The sequence below is a fragment of the Talpa occidentalis genome, unplaced genomic scaffold (genome assembly GCF_014898055.3).
Source record: "Talpa occidentalis isolate TD23 unplaced genomic scaffold, MPIMG_talOcc4v2.1 talOcc4.3, whole genome shotgun sequence".
Taxonomy (NCBI): domain Eukaryota; kingdom Metazoa; phylum Chordata; class Mammalia; order Eulipotyphla; family Talpidae; genus Talpa; species Talpa occidentalis.
This window is the reverse complement of record NW_023603184.1, coordinates 6966300-6989449: the sequence shown is the minus strand read 5'-3', so window position 1 is coordinate 6989449 and position 23150 is coordinate 6966300. Positions and strand designations below refer to the sequence as shown.

Genomic DNA, 23150 nt, shown 5'->3' with positions numbered 1-23150 from the left:
TTCCATTTAAAATGGTGTTTTCAAGCCTAAGAACGTTGTGTTCAGTGGAGTACATGAGTGGGATGGCGTGGTGATGGCGGAGGGAGTGTGGATTTTAGGAATTGTGACCTAAGCACAGACTTCAGTCTCCATAAAAGTCAGAAAGATGTGAAGCGTAAGATTTGGGGGGTGGGAAATCTCAAAGGCTTCCTGGAATGTAATCCAGGGTAGGGTACAAAATATGCAATCCAGGGGCCTCCCTGAGACTACAGCTTAATGTCAAAGCCTTATGCCATGAAAAGAGAAAGTCAGCATTCAGAAGGGAGCCTTTCTTGGTTGTGAGAGCAGCCTACCACCTGGTGTGGACATTTTGGCTTCAGAGTCCTGATTACATTCAGACTCCAGGAATCCTGTTCACTCTCCCGAGGCCTGTCCCATGTGCTTGTGTACATTTCCTGTCCCACACAGTTCCGCCTGGCAGATGCTGCTGTCACACACGGATAGTGATGAGTGTCCACCAGTGACATGGATGAGGTTGATGGGGGACCTTGGGTAACCCTGAGTAGAAAAGCTTCTTGGGAGTGCAAGTAGCCAGATTTAGAGATAGGACAGTTCATATTCAACCATCTGCTGGCAGAGATAGAGTTAGGTCCTGGAGTTTTCACGTAATAACATGAATGTGATTGTGATTAATGCCACTGAATTGTACACTTACAGATGGTTAAAATGGAAATTTTCATGTTACATGTATTTTACTACAGTTTTAAAAAATTAACGTGGTGTATATGTATATAGAAAATGTAAATCATTTTCTACTTTAAATGAGTAGATAATATGAATTATATCTCAATAAAACCATTTGAAATATTAAAATGTATTAATCTTTTCCTATTATCAGTATAAAAATATTTTTGCTTGCTCTACCACATTCAAAATTACTTAATGTTTTATTGGTAGCAAAGAAGTTGAATTCCCTTTGCAATGTTTTAAATTTTATTTTGAAAAAATTTCAAACAGAGAAATTGAGAAAAGTACATGGTGAACTCAGATGCTTGTCACCTAGATTTATGTATTTTATTTATGAATGCTCTTTATTCTCATTATTCACAAATGTCCTTTGATATGGCAGTGTTTTTGTTTCACTGTTTTTATCTTTTGTGAAATTTCAATATGCAAATTATTGGGCCCTTTCAGTCTGAAAATTTATCTTTCATATCATCTATTCTGAGAACTAAATATCTTAGTTTCATTTCTTCCACATTATGTTTTCTTTCTTAAGGTCCTCCAGTTAGATGGATGTTGGACCTCCTGTATATTCTCGTGCTTTCAGTCATATTTTTCATCGCTGTCTTTTTTGTTCACCAGACCAGAGTATGCTAATGTTAGCAGGCAGACAGAAGGATACCGTGGGCCCTCAAATATGCACGCTTGAAAGGGATTCACCTCACTTACATTATCAGCTGTCTTTCAGTTCAGTTTTTAAGATATCAAACAATTTTGATATCTGAGATTTTGTTTCTATTTTTCAGTAGAACTTTTTAATTAGAAATAGTGATTTATACTTGGCTCATGAATGAAAAATCTTTTCTCTCTGAGGTAATTTGTATTGCTGCTTTAATTTCCTTCTGAGTTCCTATTTTCTATATGTTCATTTGATTTCTGTTGTTTATACTGAAGATGTTCTTGAAATGTCTGTGATTCTAAGATCTGTTCAAGATTAAGAGGGAAGCACTAAGAACCTGACCAGAAGTTCCTTGTGTGAGGACAGCCTTGCTGCCTGGAGGGCTTGACTCTAAGATGACACCATCATAAGCTAACCATGTGGCCACCGGCCTCGGGAACTGGAGATAGAGGACTGTAGGACTCATCATTCAGAGTATAGATTTTAGCCTTTGTTTTCCTCTAGCGGTTCCTGTGTTTCCACATCTAGAGCTTCAATTTCTTCAGAGAATAAATGTCTCTTCTCTTGCTGGGTGGGGAAGAAAAGCTCTGTTGTGGCTGAGCAGATCAGGTGAAGGGATGGTCTGTGAATCTGGGCCTCGTGCATATTTTTAAACCGTCCTCTTGTTTTCAACCATGCTTCTCCTCTTACCTCACAAGGTACACAAGTTACTTAATTGTGGAGCCTGAGTGGGGTTCATCAGTTTGAACCTGAGTCTCTGTCCACTTTTCTTTGGAGGTCCTTAGGTTTTAACTCTCCTACCTCTATTCTGTTCCCACTTCGTTAACCCCTTTCAGTCTTTCAGAAGCATGCTAATACTGCTCATCAGCAGTTATCTCTTCTTCCATTTCTTTATTGTCTCAATTAACTATCATTGAGTGGATTGGAGGGAGGAAATAGAGATGCATGCATGTGTTCAATGTACCATGCAAAAATTCTATTATTTCAGTGATACCAAAGTCAAACTTAATTAAGAGTCGGTGCAAATCTAGAGGAGATAAAGACTTTGAATCGTTCCTTAGCTCCTGGGTTGGTCTTGGCAAAAGATGCCAAGTCTCTGCATTCAAGGTCTATTGATAATGTTGAGAAGAGCTCAACCCAGTATTACTCAGTTCTTCTCTGACCCACATTGATTTGTTCTCTTGCAGAAGTGGGGGAGCGTGAGCAACCCACTCTTCCTGCCACTGATCCCACCACAGTCTCAAGGTTTCACCGCCATCGTCCTCACCTACGACCGAGTGGAGAGTCTTTTTCGGGTCATCACTGAAGTGTCCAAGGTGCCCAGTCTGTCCAAACTGCTCGTCGTCTGGAACAATCAAAACAAGAACCCTCCAGAAGGTGAGAAGGGTGAGGAAATGCGGTGTCCAGGAAGCCCCTGGTGGGGTGTTCTTGCAGGGCTCAGCTGCAGTGATTTTGGGTGGCCAGATTGTTTGTGTCCTTTGTTTCAAATGACTTTTCCTGCTTTGTCAACAGTGATGCCATTTCTGAGGCAGCATGACCCCAGTTTTCCCAATCACCTCACCCTTGTTCTAGGGTGGCCCATTTAACTCCAAGCCCATGGCATGCTCTGTAGCCGCAAGTGTTTGAGGACTTAGGAATCTGCAGGATCAAAGGCCGTCAGCCTTGGGAAAACAGCGCTCAGCTTCCCTCAGCCATCTCAGCTGATTTGTTTACATGAAAGCTCAGTTTAAAAGGCATTAGTTTTCTCCTTCCTTATCTCAGCGCTGGTACTGTGCTCTTCTTCAAAAAGCATGGCCTCACCTCTGGCTGGGAGAGTCAGCAGAGCGTGCCCCCTCCAGCGCAGAGTCAGCACCTCTGTAAGTTCCCTTGGTTCCCTGCCTCAGCCACCACGTAATCTGCTGGCTGGCGGCCAGGGTTGAGGACTGTTTGATTAACTGGATTTGTTTTTAATTCAGGACACTCAGCGCATGTCTCACCTGTGTGTAGTTTCTCGTTCAGTGCGTCTATTGCTGACCCTCATCCCGGGACTTCAAAGCTCCTGCCCTTTACAGCCTATTAAAGCCAGGAAGTTTCTGATGGATTAGAGCAAGGAACGGGTTTGAAGTCTGTAATGTGTACCACTATCACCGATAAGGTCTGGTTTATTGCCTGACAGTAGTATCTGCACTTTTTAACGGCTATTCCCTTTTAATTGGTTGTTCTGAAGCCAGGACAGTCACGCCGGGAAGCTACCAGTAGTGGGTCTGCAGTGGAGCATGTTTCTGTCTCAGGCAAATCATACCATTTGCCTCGAGAAAATTCTCTAGTCCCTCCTAAAACATTTCGGAATTTGTACTTGGTGGAATTTTTGTTCTCTGAGAGAATAATATACTTTCTTTTTATATTTGGGGAGCCATGCTTTGGTTGGGGAAAAAAAAAAAAAACATTTAAAATGAAGGTCTTATGTCTTGAAGCACGTTGCTTTTTGAAAATTAGCTATCTTTTTTTATGCCAAGTATTTTTTCCTCCCAACATCTAGTTTTCTAGATTTTTGTTTTATTTGTTTGACTCTCAGTAAAGGAGAAAGAATGGGGTAGGAGAAAAAGGCAGGCAGGAAAGGGCAGGGAAAGCGAAAGGAGCCGCGCAAGGGGCACATGGGGAGGTCAGGGATCCTGACCTGGGCTCGTGGGTGTGTTGCCGCTCCCCGGAGTGCAGCGAGTCACTGGAGCTGCCTTGCCTCCCCCTTTATAAAGGGTGGCTCCCGCTTTTAGAAGCAGCCTGTGTGCCCCTCGCAGGCTCTGGGATCTGGGACAGCCCCGAGTTTCCTGCCCTGAGTCTGCAGAGACGTTGGCTTCCAGGGAGCGCCTCTCAACCCCCTCCTCCCGCCCTGCCTGACAGGCCAGCTGCTTCTTCGCCTAGCCAGGGAGGTTAGGTTGGCCTCTTTCGGCTTGAGGTGAATTATTTATTGTGAATTTGAGTCTGTTCTCGTGGGCGAGTACCTTAGCAAACTATGAGAAGGGAGACGTCGTTTTCTTCTCGTTCGGCCCAAACCCTGGCATTGGCACGGCGAATACCAATAGCACAAACCTGGGTGTTCAGTGTTCAATTTTGGTAGACCCTACTAAAATGTAGCGGTTAATTTTATAACCAAGAATTTAGTGTGTTTTTTAAATCTTTTGGCTCCAGAGAAGAAAGCGAGCCCTCCGCTGATGAGGCCCCCATTTTGGCACGTTTGGAGGCTGGACCAGCTTTTTTCTAACAGCGGTTTTAGGTCGGGGCTCCGGTTCTAGCTATGTGGTTGTTTGGGGAGAATATGAACCATGTTTAATCTTCTGTGGGGTGTTTGTTCAGTGGGTAAGTGGGGGCTGTCAGCTCTGGTCCTCATGCCAACAAAGGCATCTGATTTTTCATGTACGGCATTAGTAACATATATGTATTTTTTAAAACCAAGTCCAAGGCTTTGAAATATTAGAGGCAAAAGTGATGTTTTTCACTTTCTCTCCATTTACTAAAATAAATATTGTGGTCCGCATGGCTGCTGCTGGGAGGATTAGTGTAGGCAGATACCTCCCCTTTCTCTTCTGCCTCTCCAACCCAACCAAGCTCTTTTTTCTTTTGGTTACGTTTACGTCTAAATTGCTGGGTTTGACATTTAAGTAAATACTTAGTCTCGGCAATAGAAATTTCCAGTGAGCTTTCATCACATTAATTTTGAGCTCTGTCAGGGAAAAAAAAAAAAAAAAAAAAAAAGCAAGCCCCTGTCCTCCTCCCGCCAAATTTTCAATTTCCAAACTAGATGGATGTAGAGGTTTTTTGGCTTCGTCCCTGGCCCTTGGTCTGAAGGAAGCTGTTACGTTGTACATTTGGGATAGATTTAACTCAGCCTTCTGTTCTAACTGATTTTAGTTTTAAATTTGAATTGATCTCAGGAGGTGCCCCCCTCCACCCCAGTTTCCGATTGCCACTTTCACACGTCTAGTAGACTTGGGGGGCCTGGCTAAGCATGGCAGGTGGTCAGCCCTGGAGAGGCAACGGGTCAGTAGCGGCAGCAGAGACCTTCCTTTGGAGCTGACGTCTGGGACTGCGATAATTAGGGTTCTAAGGACCAGCTGTCCACTGGACAGCCCAGACATTCCTAAATGAGCCCTGGGTTTGTCTGGTGAGCATCTGAGCATTTATTTTGTGCATCTGCAGATGTTTGTGACAGTGATTGGCAGGTGGACTTGGGTCATCTCTGGTTAACCTGAACTTTTTGTAGTGCCTTTGCCAAGTTGTGAAAATTCTCTTTGCTCACATCTGTCCTGGCATCCAGTATGGAGAAAACTATTAATCAATACATGTATTTTAAAAATCCTTGATATGAGTTCTTTTTATTCTTTAAGCTAGACTAGAACTCATCAGTGTGAAATTATAGGTCACCTGGCTCGGCTGTTTGTTTTTCATAAATCAACCATGAGTTTGATATATCCTGTTTTTCAGGTTACTTTGCATGAATGGAGGGCCACATTTCTATTTTGCCTGCTATGGGCTCATCACCAGATGAGACACAAGTTACAAGGGCATGCTTAAGGGAGTGGGAATGGAACCTGAAGGTTTCTAGCTATGACACTATTTCCTTTTGCATCCTGAGAGGTCACCCCGTATCCTTTTGCCAGACCTCTTTAAGCTATAATCAGAGAAGTGACGTCCATAAGACTTGACAAGAATCCATTTGTGACGGTAAAAAATGATAGGATGTTGATATAGTCACGTATTATACGTGTATTACAACCATGAACATGTATGTAACCATGTATATACCAGGTATGCCTGTATTTTATATTCCAGGAATAGGAATTGTGCTAAGTGCTTTACATTTATTACCACTAGTCTTTATGACAGACTTGCAAGGAAGCTGTTACTTGCCCCATTTTACAAAAATGAGAAAAAGGAAACTCAGATTATTTGAGGAATTTGCCTAAATCATAAAGCTGCAACAGCAGAGCCAGAAATCAACACAAATCTCTCTGGATCCAAAACTCATGCTCTTTGCTCTAAGCCCTGCTGTATCAGTGTAAATTACCATTTAATAATAGGAAAATCATCTACTTTGTCGGTTTCCTGATTTGGGATTCTATGGAAGAACTTGGTCTTATCAGGAAGTCAGAGAGAGAGAGAAAAGTAAGTGTATTCCTTTGAAAATACTAATGGAAAGGAAAAAAAAAACTTTTCTATCATACACACATAACTATAAATTATCTATATAAAATATATATACATATATAATTTTATTTGAAAATGTGAATACAAGAAACTGGAAATTCTGTGTAGAGTCCTGTCTTATGGTAATGACGGTTCAGAGAGAGCTGTGCATTGAGATGGAGATAGCTTTTGTTGAAGCTGACTTTTGGCTTAACTTTGAATAAGGGAAGATAATCACATTTCCAGAAGAACCATGATTCATCCTACATTTGCATCTGTACCCCATATCATCCTTTTTGACCTTCATCGTGCCTTTAAACTTCCCCATAAAAGACTTTGCAGGGGCAAGTTGGTTCATAGCTGTTATCTCAACTAGTTGCTTAGATACATGTATGTAGGTGATGACCGTGCAAAGCATCTGTGGGCTGAACCTGCTGTATACGCACATCCAGGTTAAAGTTCGTGTCTCTGCCGGGGGAAGGAGTGTTCATATTTAACTTAGCAGCTCGCCTGTACTCTATACACAGAGCAGTAAAAGGGTCTGCTTATTGCTCTGTGAAGTTAACATGGGGAAGGTTCCATGTTCTTTTGTTTTATTAACGTGTTCGGTTTTCTGTTCTAGAGTGTTATGGCAGGGACTCTTACTATCTGAGTGCTGACAGGCATGGTGCAGCTAGGGATGTGCCCTTGGGTTGTCAGAGTGCTGGAACTAAATCTAATGCCTACCACTTGGCCGCCATTACCTAAGGTTCAAAAAAAAATTTTGATTCTGTAGATAGTCTCCACTTTCAAGAACCAAAAAAAAAAAAAAAAGACAGCTAACATTTAGTGGTTGTCTGCCATGTGCCAGGCTTTGTGCTGCTAAACGTGTTCACGTTCACTCTCACAGCCACCCATGTGAAGAAGGTACTGCTGTTCCACCTCCATAGAGAATCAGGTTCAGAATGATCGCCTTGCTCAAGATCACATGGCCAGTGGGGGTGCACTAGGAAGGATTTGACTCTGTTTCCAGAGACTGTTCTTTCTGGGATATGGTACAGCCTTGAGTGATCCTAGGCCCTCAGAGATATCTTGTTTGGTTTCTCTTCTGAGGTCAGATATCATATAGATATCTGCCCTAAATGCATTTCATGTAAAGGGGCATATGGTATTGCTGAAGGTATTTCATTTCATCTTAAGATCATTTCTACCATTAGAAAATTCTTGCCTATTTTGAGCCTAAGTCGATTTCCTTCTCACTTGCATGCAGCCATTGATCCTGGTTTCTAGCTTCAGAGGCCTAGAGAACAATTCCCTTTTTATCTGCCCACTCTTTTGAAATCCCTAGTGTGTCATTCTAAGATCCAGGTAGGAGGCAGGAACCACATAGTAGCTCAAGCAGGAGACATTTAATATAAAGAATTATTAACCAGTAACAGAGGATTGGGGTCTGAGGGTAAAAAGAACTCTATAAGTTGTAGGAAGTAAGTTTAGGGAGCCTCTTCCCCAGCCAAGTCTGAGAACCACACCTTGTTGGGGAGACTGTGGCTGCAGCCCACTGCACAGTAACAAATGCTGAGGTCCAGGTCCGAGCTGGCAGGAAGGAAACCATCTGTCCCCAGCCCCTCCCAACCTGGCCCAAGATTCAGGAGTTTGGTGGCGCTCACTTGGAGAACCCCAACTGAATCGCTGTTGGGGGCATCCACAGAATTTGCCTGAAGCTGCCTGCAGAGGTGCTGTTAAACTCATTGGGAAGCTAGTTGAGGTATCTGCAGAACTTCTGGGAAGCTGTGTCTGGGACTGTCACTTAAACTTGCTGGAGCTAAGTGCCACTGATGGCCAAATATTGAAAGAGTGAGAAGTAAGGGGGAGGGGGAGAAAAAGAAAAAAAAAGCTCCCCAGAACCAGGAAAACCCCCTTCCTCCCGAAGTGTCCCTCCAGCGCCCTCTTCTGACAAGGCTCTGCGTGGTGCCGCCCAGAAAGGAGACATGTCCAGTCCCCATCTCACAAACAGGGCAATCAGTGAAGGGCGAATTGGTAGCTGAGAGGCAATAACTGGACAACTGGCACATTAGTTTTTGAAGCATTCTATAGAAATCATGGGTTCAAGTACCCGAAGTATCTTCATAACTCCTTCTAAAGCATCTTCCAATTTGTGGGTGCTTTTCTCAGTTGCGGTACCCAAATATGAACAGTCCATTGCAGAGGTTCTCAGCATGTGGTCCAGGGACCACTGGATGACATGGGGTGGGGGTGGCATCGCCCAGCTCTCCAATGTGCATGTACATGTTCTTGTGTGTCGAAAATTTCCTCAGCTTTGATTTCTCGTACAGTAAATTGTCTTTGTGTGTATCTCCCATATAAACATAAACCCCTTTGAGGTTTTCAACAATTTTTAAGAGCACAGAGGACTCCTGACACGAGATTTGAGAACCGGTCTGTGAGGCAGGACTGTAACCACCTTCACCTTAGCTATTCCAGTGAATTCAGGTTTATAAGAATGGGGACAGGTGATTTATTTACGGTTTTATTTACCTCGAAGAGGGAGTGAGAAGCAAACAAGAATTAGGTTGAGTGCTGGGCAAAATTACTGAATTATTTTGTTCCATGTCTAGAGAAAAATGTTTATGTGGTAAAATACAGTATGTGGTAAATATTTTAAAATAAGGTCCTACTTGGTGTTTGATGCTAAACAGATTTGGATGCAAATATTAGCCTTATCATTTATGAGCTCATTAACTCTGGCTGAGTTACTTAAGCTCTCTGAGCCTTTAAATACCACTTTGTAAATAATATCTGCCCCATAGGAGGACTGAAGGACATTGTTACCACAGGGTGAAGTATCTAGTTGCTTCTTAGAGTTCCCTTCTCTCTCTCTGCTGATTCTTAGCCCAAGAAGAAGAGATTGCCTGAGACACCATAGACGATGCAGGCCTCATCTCCCCAGTCTCACAACCCTATGCCCATCCGTGTATTCCAAAGATATTTATTGATTGTATAATTCCGTGTCAGGAATGACTATAATCAGCTATTGTTACTGATTTAAAAAGGCCCGTGGATCATATCTGTGGTCTCCGTTTCCATCCTCTCCCAACATGCTGCTGTTGGAGTCAACCACTCTTTTAGGCTCGGGGCCTGCTTATGACTAGCCTCCTTGGCTGCAGGGCCTCTCACTTACACCGACCTCTTCCGAGGCCCTGGGAGCACCCAGGCAGTGTGTTCCATGGGTGTGTTGTAAAATAGAAGTGAACTGCTTTTTCTCTGCCCTTGGTTAAGACAGCCCCTTCCCTTCTGACACTCCCCGTTGTGCGTCTCTGCAGGGTGGTGACTTGGGAGTGACTAAGGCTTGTTGGGGCTTCAAAACCCACAAAAGCTACATCTTCACACAATTATGTGATAGACTTTTTGGAAGCAGCATGATACCTAGTTTTCCTATTCTCATTTGACAAATGTTGTGTGAAGAACACGCTGGCCTCTGGAAAGGACCCTGAGGTCGGTGTTGCTGTGTACTGCACCAGAGTATTAATTTCATGCTGTGCTAAATGCAGCATTTTAAAATAAGGAATCTGCGGTTGAAATGCTTCAATCATTTCAAAGTAGAATGGGAAAAAAATGTAAGGCAAGTCACGGGTTGGTGTTTTTCAGTATACTAGAAAATCCCGCATAATTGGACCTAGAAATTTGATATTTACTCTGTAAATTGGTCGTGATGAGAAACCAAACCCAGCACAGGGGGTGGGGGATAAAGTGCTAAGTAAGTGCTACGCTCATTCAGGAAGCAGTTTTGTGAGAGGCGGTGGCCACTGAGGGAGCCATCTTCAGCGCACGCACTGCGTTTTCTGCAGTCTTGAGCTGGGAGGACCTGCCTGGAAGTACTTTTCAGTCGGGATAGAGTTCTGATGGCAGAACGAGGCAGTCCAGGTTCTCCCTCCTCTTGTCATTGTGACCACGGTCAAGTCGTTTCGCTTCTCACTTGTGCGTTGGAGCTGACTGGTGCATCCTGGGTAAGATGGTATTGGGACCGGTGAGTGTCGTGAGGGCTTCGGGTAGAAACGTACATCATATAAGATAACATAAGACGCCTCGCAGCTCTCCTCTCAAACCTCACGAGTGTGGATTTAATGAGCGCGTGGGTGTCAGTGGCCTCTTCCATCTTGCTCGTCATACAATGCTTTCACCACTTTATGTCCCACAAAACTTAGAACAGTAGCAAATAGCATGTTTTTTGTCTTTTTCTAGAATCCCTCTGGCCCAAAATCCGAGTTCCATTAAAAGTTTTGCGGACTGCTGAAAATAAGTTAAGTAATCGTTTCTTCCCTTACGATGAAATCGAGACAGAGGCTGTCCTCGCCATCGATGACGACATCATCATGCTGACTTCTGATGAGCTGCAGTTTGGTTATGAGGTAAAGAGGCTTTAAATAATAGACTTAGATATTTAATATTTACAGCCTATTAATGCTTATCTTTTCTAATGAAGAATATTTCTTTCTCTGATTTATAATCTCTGTATTCTGCTGGAGTCCAGAAGCTGTGCAAAAGAGTATATATTGGGAAATTGGTCTTTAAAACTTTGGGAAGGGCCTCCCTGGTGGTGCAGGCGGTTGAGCGCCATGCTGTGAAGCTATCCGCAGCCTCTGCAGTGCTGGTTCGACCCGCCAGCCGCCAAGCAACCCACATGGTGCAGCAGACCTCTCCTGTCTTGCCTGCTGCTCCCCTCAACAGTGTATTTCTGTCAGTCTGCCTGTTCTCTTCCCCACTCTGTCTCTGGTGAATCCTCTCACCCTCCCGCACCTCTGGCCTGTACCCCGGTTCTTGTATAAATAAATAAATCTTTAAAAAAAAAAAACTTTGGGGAAACCCTATTCCAAAATGACAATTGTGTCTTCCCTTGGAGCACCCCAGGAGACATTTGCAAAAGCTTGTCTATAGGGTTTAACAAGCGCTTAATTGACGTCCCCTTGAATAGCACTTCCCCTGGCTCCAGCAGCTGGGCACCCCAACAATAAAAACATCAATAAGTGAAGAAGCTGGTGACACTGACAAACAGAAAGCAGACCCTGCTGATGGTTTTCTTTCTGAGTTTTAAGTGGAGGGGCTGGCCGCCTGTCTTTAGGGAGAAACATTCTCTATCACCGTTCATTCAAGGCGGCTGATGGATTAGGCTGGGTTCAGGGGTTAAGTATGGAGACCAGTAAGGTCTCCCCAGGGGAAAGTGCCAGAGCTGGGGCCTGGTGAAAAGCAGTAGGAATTGATGAGCTCTGTCAGGGAGGATGTACATGAGATGCATGATGGCGACAGGCGGAGGCCGTGGCTGCAGGGACATAATGGTGGTATCAGACATAAGCAAAACAGAGTGTATAAATCAATTAGCTGCAGCTGGCACAGGGGAACATGGAGAAATTTATCCCCTAAAGTCACCTTTTCTTTGGGAGAGCATAGTCCTCTTCAGTTGGCTCCAATGTATCACATTTGAGGTTCTTAAGAAATTATAAAATATTACTGAGTGAAAGCACTTTTGGTACATGTATTTAGTATAGATATTTATTTTCTAAGCCTTAAATTAAAAGTGGGTTCAAGGGAACAAACAGCTATCCCCTCACCACTACCATGACTACCAAATATTAGAAGTTCAAGTTTTCCCAGGTTTTTCCCTTTAAATATCATTTGCATGTAAAAGAAATTGTGCGATAGGCTGCTGTGTGATACCCTGGGCACCAAAAGGCACGCGAGTACCTGATGAAACCCGCATCCATCTTTTGGGGTTTGTATTTATGAGGAGACGCCTTCTACATTGCCGTGTGGAGTGTTGGTAACTTTACTGTGCCGTCATCCCCATTTTTCAAAAAAACAAATTTCCTATTTGCTCCTCTAGGCAGCTTATGGCAAAAAAGGCCGTTTTTTTCCTGCCAGTGTTTTCTCTTCATTGCGTGTAATAACTCCAAACTGTGACCTATGTGTTTGTGTTTGTGTTTGTGTTTGTGTTTGTGGTGAAGGGGGGGGGGGTAGGAGAAGGGGACATTCACCAAAACCAGCAGAATGCTGCCTCTTTAATAGCTCACTTGGTCTGACATGAGGTCTGAGCAAGAAGGAGTAGACTAAATGTATCTCTGTGAACCTTGAGATCTCATGAATATCGAAATCTGGGGGCTCTTTCTACCTGGGGTTTGTTGCAGATATCAGAGAATGTGTTAATGAAGGGGGGAATGCAGAACCCAGGGAGACTGCGCTTGACTCTTACCTGTGTTTGACTCCATATTGCCTCTAAGGAAGTAATTACTGATCAGGAGTGGGATGGGGGGAAATATCTCAACATCATTAACCAGAATTTTCTCCAAAAGCTGTGGAAGGAGTAACTTTCACAAGTACCTACTCTCTACTGCTTCTGTCAGCGTTTTGAGTTTTTTTTACATGTAGGGCCTTCTCCCAAACCTGCAAGGTATTGTTTTTCTCCTTCTTCATTGAAAATAAGCAAAGTTAGATAGCTTGTCTATAGCCATACACCTAAGTGGAAGTTTCCCATAAGTGGAAAAGCTGGGATTTAAATCCAAGTTTGTCTGACACTATACTGTTTTCCCTGAAGATTTTCCTCTATCAAGGACTGTTTGTCTTTGAAAGTAGTAATGAGGAACTTTCAGGCTGTTTATCAGTTGTTTGTTACTAAATTATTTTGATGCTAAGAAATGCAAAGAAATTTCCCAGCACTGCCATTATGCTTTAAGATAACCTTGTAAAAGTATTTCTTGTATAGTAGTAAAATTATGGATAATGTTAGGATGACACTGGACCCAGATCTCTGCTCTGTCACTGACCAGTTTGTGACTATGGATAAATTATTTAATCCTCTGTATCTTACGTGAAATGATGGTAACATCATAGGGTGTGGTCTATACTGGGTAAAATGATGCGTAATACCCAGCACATGGAAGTGCTCCAAGGGTACGCTTTCTGTGTGGTGCGCAAAGTGCCCTGAGTTCACAGGATGCCCTGTTTGCTGCTGCTGTTAACGTGCACACTGATGAGCACCCTGGGCCCCTCAAACCTGCATCCTCTGAAGGGGTTCTGCCATCTGCCACATAAAGACAAAGCAAACTCTTAGTTTGAAAGATCTTTAATAGGATAATGTGCTTAGAGACAAAAGGAGAGGAAGGAATTAGTTGCCCAGTGAAAACACCCAGAGTTGTGTATTCCCTGGTAGGTAAATGCCCAGCCAAACAGGGTTGGCCAAAAGCTGGGCCACTGAGGCACAAAAACTTGCCACAAGTCTGAGGCACCTTCTGGAGGGGAACCGTTGTTACAGAGCAACCCCGATAGAAAACAGATTGCCTGGCTGTGACTCCTCAACCGCGTGCTTAAAGGGGACTTATGAATGCTAAACTGCAGACACACACAAAAGGCTGATAAAAGGTTTATTTACAAGGGAATGGGAGGTGGGGAAATGAATAACTCAGGGAGAAAAAGAGGGAGATAAGTTCATAAATGTGTCCTACCCATTACGCTGACCTGGAATCCCAATAACCCGCAGAGAGGGCGAAAAACTGAGCACGCCACGTGGCCAAGAGGGCGACCCCTGGCCACATGGCCGGTTAAACACCCAAACCGAGAACCTAGTTGCTTAACTCCGCCCGCAGGTCCTTGCAACCCTCCCTTTGGTGGTCATGGGATTTGTAGTTCCCAGTGTCCTAATGGAGTGGGGAGGGCGTCCACAAAGCCTGTATGGAGTTTGCTCAGGACATCCTTTCCCCCTAGCACTATAGGAGAGGGGCAGAAGGGGAAGGCAAGTTTGGGACAAAGTAAAAAGTAAAAGCTTCTACCGTCACCTCCTCATGTGTCTCTCACCCATGTCTCTGTTTTGTCTCTACATGTCTTGACTCCATGTGTCTCTTCCATGTTTCCCAGGTTCCTGCTGCAAATCCAAACCCGAGAAACACATATGCCTTCTTCACATGTCTGCTCCACATGCCTCCTCCCTCTTTCTCCTCCCTGCTCAGCCCTACCCTTTATCAGGTGGGTCAGGGAACGTGGGACCTCCCGTTTTTATGGACAGTACACTCTGTGGCCACACTACTCCGACTACTACTGTTGTCCTCATTATTCCATTTAAGATTCTACTGTGACTCATGAGAAGGGTTGTGTTGTTTCCGTTCTTCAGAAGGGGCAGTCCCTCTTGGAGAGGTACTCAATTTTGTGTTGTCAGAAAACAGAATATGGTGGTGCTCCTAAATCATGTCTTTGTTTATGCCAAAGTTATGTTGGAACCCAGAACTGCTCCTTTGTCCCACTTACTCCAGTGTGTGAGGGTTATATCTGTCTTGTTCATTGCTGCTCACATGTCAGCACTCAGCTCAGATGTCTGCCTCACAGAAGCTTTCAGAAAGTTCCCAGACTAGATTAAGTTCTGAGTGCTCTGTACCTCTGTGTAAGCAAAATAACTGTGGTGTGTTTAGTATCTGCTTTTCTCCTAAATTGTAAGCCTGAAAAAGCCAAGAACTATGGCTGTCTTGTTCACTGCTACATCTTCTGTGCTTAACCCAGTTCATTCCATATTTTGCTTCCTCAGTTGTAATTCATAAATGAGTAGATCGCTTACTGCCAGCTTGCGTGGGAAAGCTGTAAGACCAGTTACTCTGATCTGCATGCCTTTCCACTTCACCGCGACCTAAAATTTGTATACAGCCATTTTGGAAGACAGTTTGGGGTTCTAAATTTTAAATATACACCTACCATGTGACCCCCCCCATTCTTTCCATGGAAATTTACCCTTGAGAAATAAGAGTATATGCATACACAAACACTTGTACACTGACATTCATAGCAGCCTTTATTTGTAATAGCCAGCAATTGGAGGTGGTAGAGGAAACTATCAAAAATTGGGTGGATAGACAAATTGTGGTATATCCATCCAATAGAATGCTGCGTAGTTGCAAATAGGAGTTAGCTGTTGACACACACAGCAACATGGCTGTATTTAAAGATAATGACGCTGAGTGGTGACAGGATGAAAAAGAATGTATTTTATGATTCTGCTTATATAAAAGTCTAGAAAATGCAAATTAATATTTAGTGATAGATGAGATCTGTGGTTGTCTGGAAAAAGAGTGGGGAAGGTCAAGTTGTGACAGAAAATAGGAAAGAATAACAAAGGGGCCCAAAAAAGCTTTTAGGAGAAGTGGATATGTTCATTATTTTAATGGGGATGATGGTTTTACTGGTGCATACAGATGTCAAAACGTATCAAATTATGTATTCTAAGTAGGTTAAGTTTATTGTATGTCCACTGTATTTCCAGGAATCTGTACGAAATTATATTTGTGTTCGTGCAATAGCGTAAAAATGAAATACTTGAAATTTAAGATAACATTGCCATGTATGTTCAGTAAAAACAACGAAATATTGCTGAGAGAAATTGAAGAACAATGTCATAAAAGGAAAGGTCCAAAGACGTGAGTGGGGTGGTGGGTGCTTCCTGGGGTTATTATCTCTTCATACTCCTAGACTTCCCTTTTTGCTCTCTGAGCTCTCTAGTACCTGTGCATTAGAAAATTTCATATATTACAGTCTACTTAGACAGCTAACCTGGATTCCATAGATTGGGAGGAGCAAAGGAAAGCAGGGAAGATGTTGGGGAGTCCTCCTACCCACTACCCCATCCCATGCTAGGCCTCAGACCTTTAAGGAGGGGTCATTGCCTGGCTGTTGCTGACACCTGAGAATCAGGGTGAGGCTGGGTCCCGAGTGCCTAAAGAGCTCAGAACCACATTCTGCTGCTGGGCTGAAATGCCACACTGGCAGGAAAAGCAGGCCAGCAGCTCCCTGTGCCGTGTGTCCAGTTTTCCAACCTAGTTCCCACCTCCCCCTCCCCCAACCCCAAGTGTCCAAACCTAGCAAGAAGCCACCAAGCAGTGGTGAAACAGTCACGTCTCAGCCCCAGCATCACAAAGCAGAGTTTAGAAAGGGGAGGGTATGGGCTGAAAGAAAGTTGCAGACAAAAGACTGGCTACTTAACATCCATACACACCTAGACATAATTGAACTTCCAGACAGCACCAATAACAACTTTATTCTTCCACTAGGCAAATGGAACTATCCTTTATACATATAAAGACTTATCATTCTTGCCCCCAAGTGGGGGGGTAGAAAGTCCTTAATTAATTCCCTCTTTAATTCATTTATAATCCTACCTAAATATTCTGAACTTAATGAATGTAGACGTCCAATTCTGGACAAGGCTGAATAAGCACATTGCACCCTATTCCAGGAAAGGGGGCAGCATGCAGATGGAACCCTTTTACTTACACCCACTCTGCTTCAAGCAAACACCACAAAAAAAGCCTTATCCCAGCCATCTAGATGTTGTGACTGTGGAGATTGTCACATGGAGACTGTTGGCCATCCTGCCCTGCACTCACTGGAGAGGGGAGCAGAGAGGGCTCACCTCTCCTCCCCTTTCTACTGTGGAGCGTGTGGGGTGCAGTCCAGTGGGCCATCAGGGCCCTGCACTACGTGGACATCCGCAAGGAGACACCCGCAGAGATAGTCAGGAGGACTCCTGTCCAGCCAGCAGCACATAACAAGGTCCAGGGAGGCAGCACCTCATCCCTTTCCAACCAGAGAGCAGGGGGAGACTTTGGGAACATGGAAGCTGGAAAGGGGATCTGTATGAAGTCCTGGGCACCCACTCCTCCCGCTCCCTTCAAAGCAGCCCATGCACGAAACTGACTAGAATCAACACAGTAGAAGCTTTATTTTAGAAATAAACTATGGTGTAAGTACTACCCAGGTTTCAAATTAGCCTAGAGGCACCAGAAAGACTTTGAAAACTAAGTTGCTATTCAATCCACAACCCACAAAAGTGGGTCAGGACATACATTCTGAACCTAAACTGCCTGCTAAAATAGAAACGTAAAAGGAAGCACTGTCTCCTGGCAATACTCAGGAGGTTAAGTGTCTACTTCAGCATTACTCTTCATCCCAGGAACCAGGAAAATTGCAGCCTCAGTGAGAAAGGATAATCGACAGATGCCAGTTCCAAGAGGACCCAGATGTTGTAATTGGTGACAAGGATTTTAAAACAGCTATCATAAAAAAAAATCCTCTAATAAGCAATTATGAGCACTCTGTAACAAATGGGAAAAAAAGAAAGTCTTGGCAAAGAAAAACGAGATGTAAAGAAGAACAAATGGAAATTCCAGAATATTATAGTCACTGAAATTAAAACTTCACTTAATGGACACAAGACCATGCAGATAACGAGTGAGTCGGTGAACTTGAGGGTGAGTCGATCTTTTGAACAACAGGGGGAAAGTAGATTGTGGGGAGGGCAGGGAAACAGCCTGAGCAATCTGTGGGACCTTCACAAAACACAGCATGCTTGTCACTGGCATCCCAGGAAGAGAAGAGAAAGAATGTGGGGCTGAAAAAGTGAAGAAATAGTGGCTGAAAACTTCCAGAATTTGGCAAAAGACATTAAGCTTACAGTCCCAAGAAGCTGAGGAGAACCCAAACATCCAAAGGATAATTTGTATAAATGTGTATAAACCTACTAAGTTGTAGCAGTAACTCTTACTTCAAATTACATTTGGAAAAGAAGAAGCTAGAAGTTAGCTGGTGTGGAGACACAGGGGCAAAGGAGCAGAGTGTGCCCACCTGTTCTCTGCCTCCCCAGTGGCCCAACGGCCCCGTCTGCACATGCTCAGTGCTGTTCAGACTGTCATTGTCGTGTGTTTGGAGAAGTTGTATACGCTTTTCAGGCGATGTGTCCATTTCCTCTCGGAGTCTATAAAGTCACCTGTGAGACGCCCTTGTTTACGTCTGCGGGGTTTGCAGTGATTTCTCCATCAGTCCTGTGAGAGGCTTGTCAGTGTCCTCACTTTTCAGATAATCATCTTCTGATGTTGTTGGTGTCTCTTGGTTGTCTGTTTTGTGTCTCATTAATTCCTTTTGCTCCTCGATTAGTTTCTTCCTCTACTTCCATGAGTTGGTTGCTGTTGTTTTCCTAGTGTTTGGCGTGATGGCTTAGACCGCTGATCTCAGTATTTGTTTTGGTGATGTACGCATTTGAGGCTGTGGGTGCAGTCCCAATTGTTGATTTGTCATGTTTTTATTATCGTAAGTTTAACATATTCTGATTTTCATTGAAATGCCTCCTTTGACCCAGAATTAAAGTACATTGCTCACTTTTGTCAGTATTAAAAGTGACTGAACTTTTTCTTGATTTCTGACTTGATTCCACTGTAGTCAAAAAGCATAATCCATATGATTTTATTATTTTGAAACTTATTGAGACTCTCTGGCCCCATACAAGGTCTATCTGGTAACTGCCCTGTGTGCACCTGAAAAGAGAATACACAGTTGTAGATTTAGTGATCTTACACAGTCAGTTAGGTAAGGCTAGTTACCATGGTGCTTGCAATAGTAATATAATCAGAATGTTTCCCTGGTTATTCTCCTGTAAAATGAACATCTCCATTCCTTTTATTTTTTTCTACAGCCTTTATCATTTCTGTTATGGTTAAATTCATTGCCTCACTTTAAATAAAAACAGTTTACACTTTTTGGTATGTGAGAATCAAAAAGAAGCCTTGTAACAGACCTTTCTTACTGTGGCTCCAAAGAATTTTTAGAGAAATTCAGGAGAGACAGGTGTCTTCCCATTTGGGAATTTTTAGAAAGGAGTAACCAGTAATTAGTCTTCCAGTATCTAAAGTGGTTTTATTAGTCCTTCCTGAGGACAGATTTCCAGAATTCCTTCAGGCCATGGAAACCCTCAGGGATCAGAAGTACAGGCAAACCTGCAAGGTGGTTCCATATGTAGAATATCAAACTTTTATGCTTAAACTGAACTCTGTCCCTTTCTGTGAAATGTAGGAAGGTTGCACATGTGAGGATCCAGGGCTATTTGGAGGTGATGGTGACAGCATATTAGGAGTTGAAGGGAGAAAATAGTGTTATTCTAATGGAGAACAGCAGAGAACGGTGAGCCAGGGCCGATTTTGATCATGATTCTGTTAATATCTCTTCTGAGACATTACATGTAGACTCAGGCACCAGAGTTTCAGCCTGTGTTTCACAAAAATGAAGGTATTTTAAGGCAATGCTTTTAATAGAGAGTTGAAAGCACTGGTTTACAGAACCAGCTTAAGACAACAGACTCCATGGCTTGCTTAAGGGTCATAGAGCGGATGCTTTAGGACAGCTCAGACGGCACATGTCCAAAACTACGCAAAGGAAATGAGGGCCTAGTGTAAGAGGTAAGAGATGTACGATGAATGATGGGGGAAGATCTACCTGGGATGTTAGCTCAAAAATGATAATGAGTTCTAGAATCCCTTTCCAGGAAGAAGTTGTTAGAACCGCAGGCTTTGTCCAACCACAGTCTCAGGGCAAAGTAACATCTGCACCCTGGGACACTCGGGCAAGCCTGCCTGCACTGGCAGTGACCTAGCCTCGGCCTCCTGCTGCCCTGGCTGTGTGGACTGGCTCTTTGCAGGCCTGTTGACCAGTGGGAGCACCGCAGTTGGAAGGCCGTTTCAAAGAAAACGTGTCAGAATGTGAAGGGACCTTAGAGATCTCCTGTCACCTCATGTTTTATTCCTGGAGAAACTAGGTGCAGAGAGGTTAAGTTACTTCTTCAAGGTGTTAAATGCACATAGAATTAACCCTTAAAGTTTCACCATAGCGAGTTCTTGGGAATGAAAGATCAGACTGTATAGAAAGGTCTTTTTCTTCAGGCAAATGTATTGAGAGCACACAGACATTTGGATTCAAGACCTAATAAAGGTTATCATTTTATTTAATTGGAAGAAAGCATAGAGGTCATTTGCCTGTTAAAATGGGTCATATTCCCTGTTGGAATGCAAAGAGCTTTGGGAAATGTTACATTCCTGCTCCAGCCCTGAAATCAGGAGCTAAGGAATGATCTTCTGTGGCCCTGCGTGTTTCTGACTTGTTTGACAAGCTCTAGTAAGCTACCAGATGTGGAAATGCTTTTCAGCCTGGGATAATTTATTTATCTGTTTATGTATTCCACTAGGAAAGTATCTATTGAGTTCTTGATACTCATTTGCAAGGAACTCCTAGGGGAACAGTAGCAGCGTATAGTGTTACTTAAAAGTTTGATTTTTTTTTTTTCAAGCCTGTCTGCTTTTATTTCAGACCTAAAAAGCAGGGAAATAAAATGCAACTTGTTCCTCCTCCCTTCCCCCGCCTTTAAGAGAGACCGGTTGAAAACATGTGGCAGAAAGTGAGCCCTGCAGACTTGGCTGAATGTATGAACCCGTGAATTTATTTTTCCTTTCATACTTTGATCCTCATTTCCAACCATAAAAATTATTAGTAGCACTTAAGGGTTGAACATTTTTCACCTGAGAGATGTGAAACACTCTTGGCTAATAATACTGGTGATAAAGTCTGACCTTCATATGGGATGGGTCTCCCTGAAGAGTGACTTGTGTTACCTCGAGCACAAAATGCCGATGCCTTCTTTTACTGCCAGGGTGGCCTGTGGGTGGTCGAGTCTGGTTAAGCCTCATGGGTGCTAATGGCATATTGGCATTGATTGCAACTCCCCAAGGTGATGGTGAGCACGTGCTCTCAAAGAATCAGGGAAGACAGCACAATGGCATGGAATGCCCTACTGTTGTCACTGAGAACATAGACCCGTCCCAGCATGGGAGGCGTCATCATGAGAATGAACTTGGTACAAGGTTGAATGGGGCATTCATTTGAGAAAGTTGGAGGTTTTGTTGGGTTAACGGTAGAGGTCGGTCAGTTAGGCAACATATGGCAGGTGGCACACAGGCTAGGAGGCCAGCTGCAAAGTTAAAAGCGGTGAAAAGGTATCATTGTATGTGTGTAGAGAGGTGTAAGGCAATGTAGTCAGAGCACAGGATGGATTCAGGTTAATGGGGAAAGCCAGGGAGATAGTGGCCAGGCAATCTCGATAGACTTAGTGTTCAAATGGATTGAATAACCAAGAAGAAGGAAAGACAGGTTCACCCATGCCTCAGATTTAACTTGTGATGAGGAAGCTCAGCTGAATGGAGAATTCCAGAGCAGAATCTGTATAGAACAGTTACATTTTAAACACAATTGGTAAAATTTATAACTATCTGTGTAGTCACTCAAAGATAGTGGGAGAGATTATAAAATCTGTGATTCTACGTAAGCTATTCCTTCTTTTCTCTCCAGAATAGCTGGAGGATGGAAACAGCTTAGCTTAGAGCCAGGCTTCATAATAGGTTGTTAAAAGTGAAAGTGCCACAGAGAGCAGGTCTTGGCACTGGGTCTAACAAAGGTGTCTCACAGTGAGCATCCTTCTGTGAGAACCAGCACTGTAGATTCCCATTCCTTGACTTCCTGGACTGACTCAGCTCCCTCTGCCCATCAAAGGGTCTGGCCTAGGGGGTGTCAGGAAAGGCTGGAAATTTGATTGTTTGCTTCCCTTACCTGGGTGATGGACGGGAGCTGAGATCCCTTGGGGCCAGTTCGTTCACAAGGCCGCCGAGGTGCTAGCAGGCACCGGCATCCACAGTGAGCTGGGCCAGTTATTTGGCACACACAGGGCCACAAACCCTGCCAGAGCTGTTCTGGGTCTGCGTTTGTGCCAGGTCTGGCTGAAGCTTTACAGTGTAACCAGAGCCATTTTGCAAAAGCTTTTTGAAAACTATAAATTTCTGACACTTGCAGTGGGCCTTCTTTATTAAACACCTGAAGATGGCGGTCAGCTATCTGAGCCTCATGCCTTGTATCCCAGCGGGTGACAGTCCCCTTCTGAGTACCGTACCTGAGCCTGGCCATAATGTCAGCACCATTGAGGAGGACAATTGGCTGCCTTTACTTCCATTTTTCATTTTTATTAAGTACCTGAAGAACTGCTGTCATGGAGACTCTTGTCTTCAGAAGAGCGAGTGGGTCGTGAGGTTCTGTGAGTGCCCCTACCCATAGTCAGAGCTTCCCTCAAAGGAGACCCAGGAGCCTGTGGTCAGACGGGAGTCTTCTTTCTAGAGAATTCTCCCTTGCGGTGCTCTTGCCACTATAGGTTCCCAGTTTTCAGCCTGTAGAGTGGAATAATCTGTTAGCTCTGTCCCATCCCCAGTTTGCATTGATTTACACCCCCAAGACTCATGGGACCGGGAGGGGACTAGTTCATGTGCACGCAGCTGCGGCAAGAGCTCCCGAAAGAAGAGTCAGAGCGTGGGCCAGGAGCCCACGGAGGTGTTGAGAGACACCGCCCTGAAGCTTGACCTCGCAGAGCTTTTCTAAAGCACCCAGTCCCCATTGGAGAATAAGTCAAACAAATATTAAGGGAAGGAAATCAAATATGTATGCTGAACACTGAAATAACATCTGACCAGTTAAAAAGCACCCAGTTGGGAATTAAAATAAAATGACGCTTTTTTCCCCCCACGGAGCAAATTAAAGCAGCAAGCTCAGACTTTGTTTAGCCATTGATGAAGCAATCAAATGGAGGCGTAGGGGGCCCCTCTCCCGAAGAGGAGGGAGTGTGCTTCCTGTGTGGACCTCTTTTCACAGAAGGGTGTCTCCTCCTCACAGACGCCCATCCCCAGTAAGTTAGGTGAGGGCCTATTTTGTACCAGGAGGTGTGGATGAAGAGAGAGCGCTTCTGACC

General features: G+C 43.9%; 1 protein-coding gene across 3 annotated transcripts in view; it reads left to right on the top strand.

Annotated features, from left to right (window-relative positions):
• The window catches only part of EXT2 (exostosin glycosyltransferase 2), a 118987-nt gene that overhangs the window by 75512 nt on the left and 20325 nt on the right, over positions 1 to 23150 (top strand). For all 3 annotated transcript variants that reach the window (XM_037522423.2, XM_037522421.2, XM_037522422.2), the window contains 2 exons: positions 2569 to 2758; positions 10760 to 10926. In XM_037522423.2, the coding sequence (XP_037378320.1) occupies positions 2569 to 2758; positions 10760 to 10926 (357 nt within the window). The remainder of the gene's footprint in view (positions 1 to 2568; positions 2759 to 10759; positions 10927 to 23150) is intronic.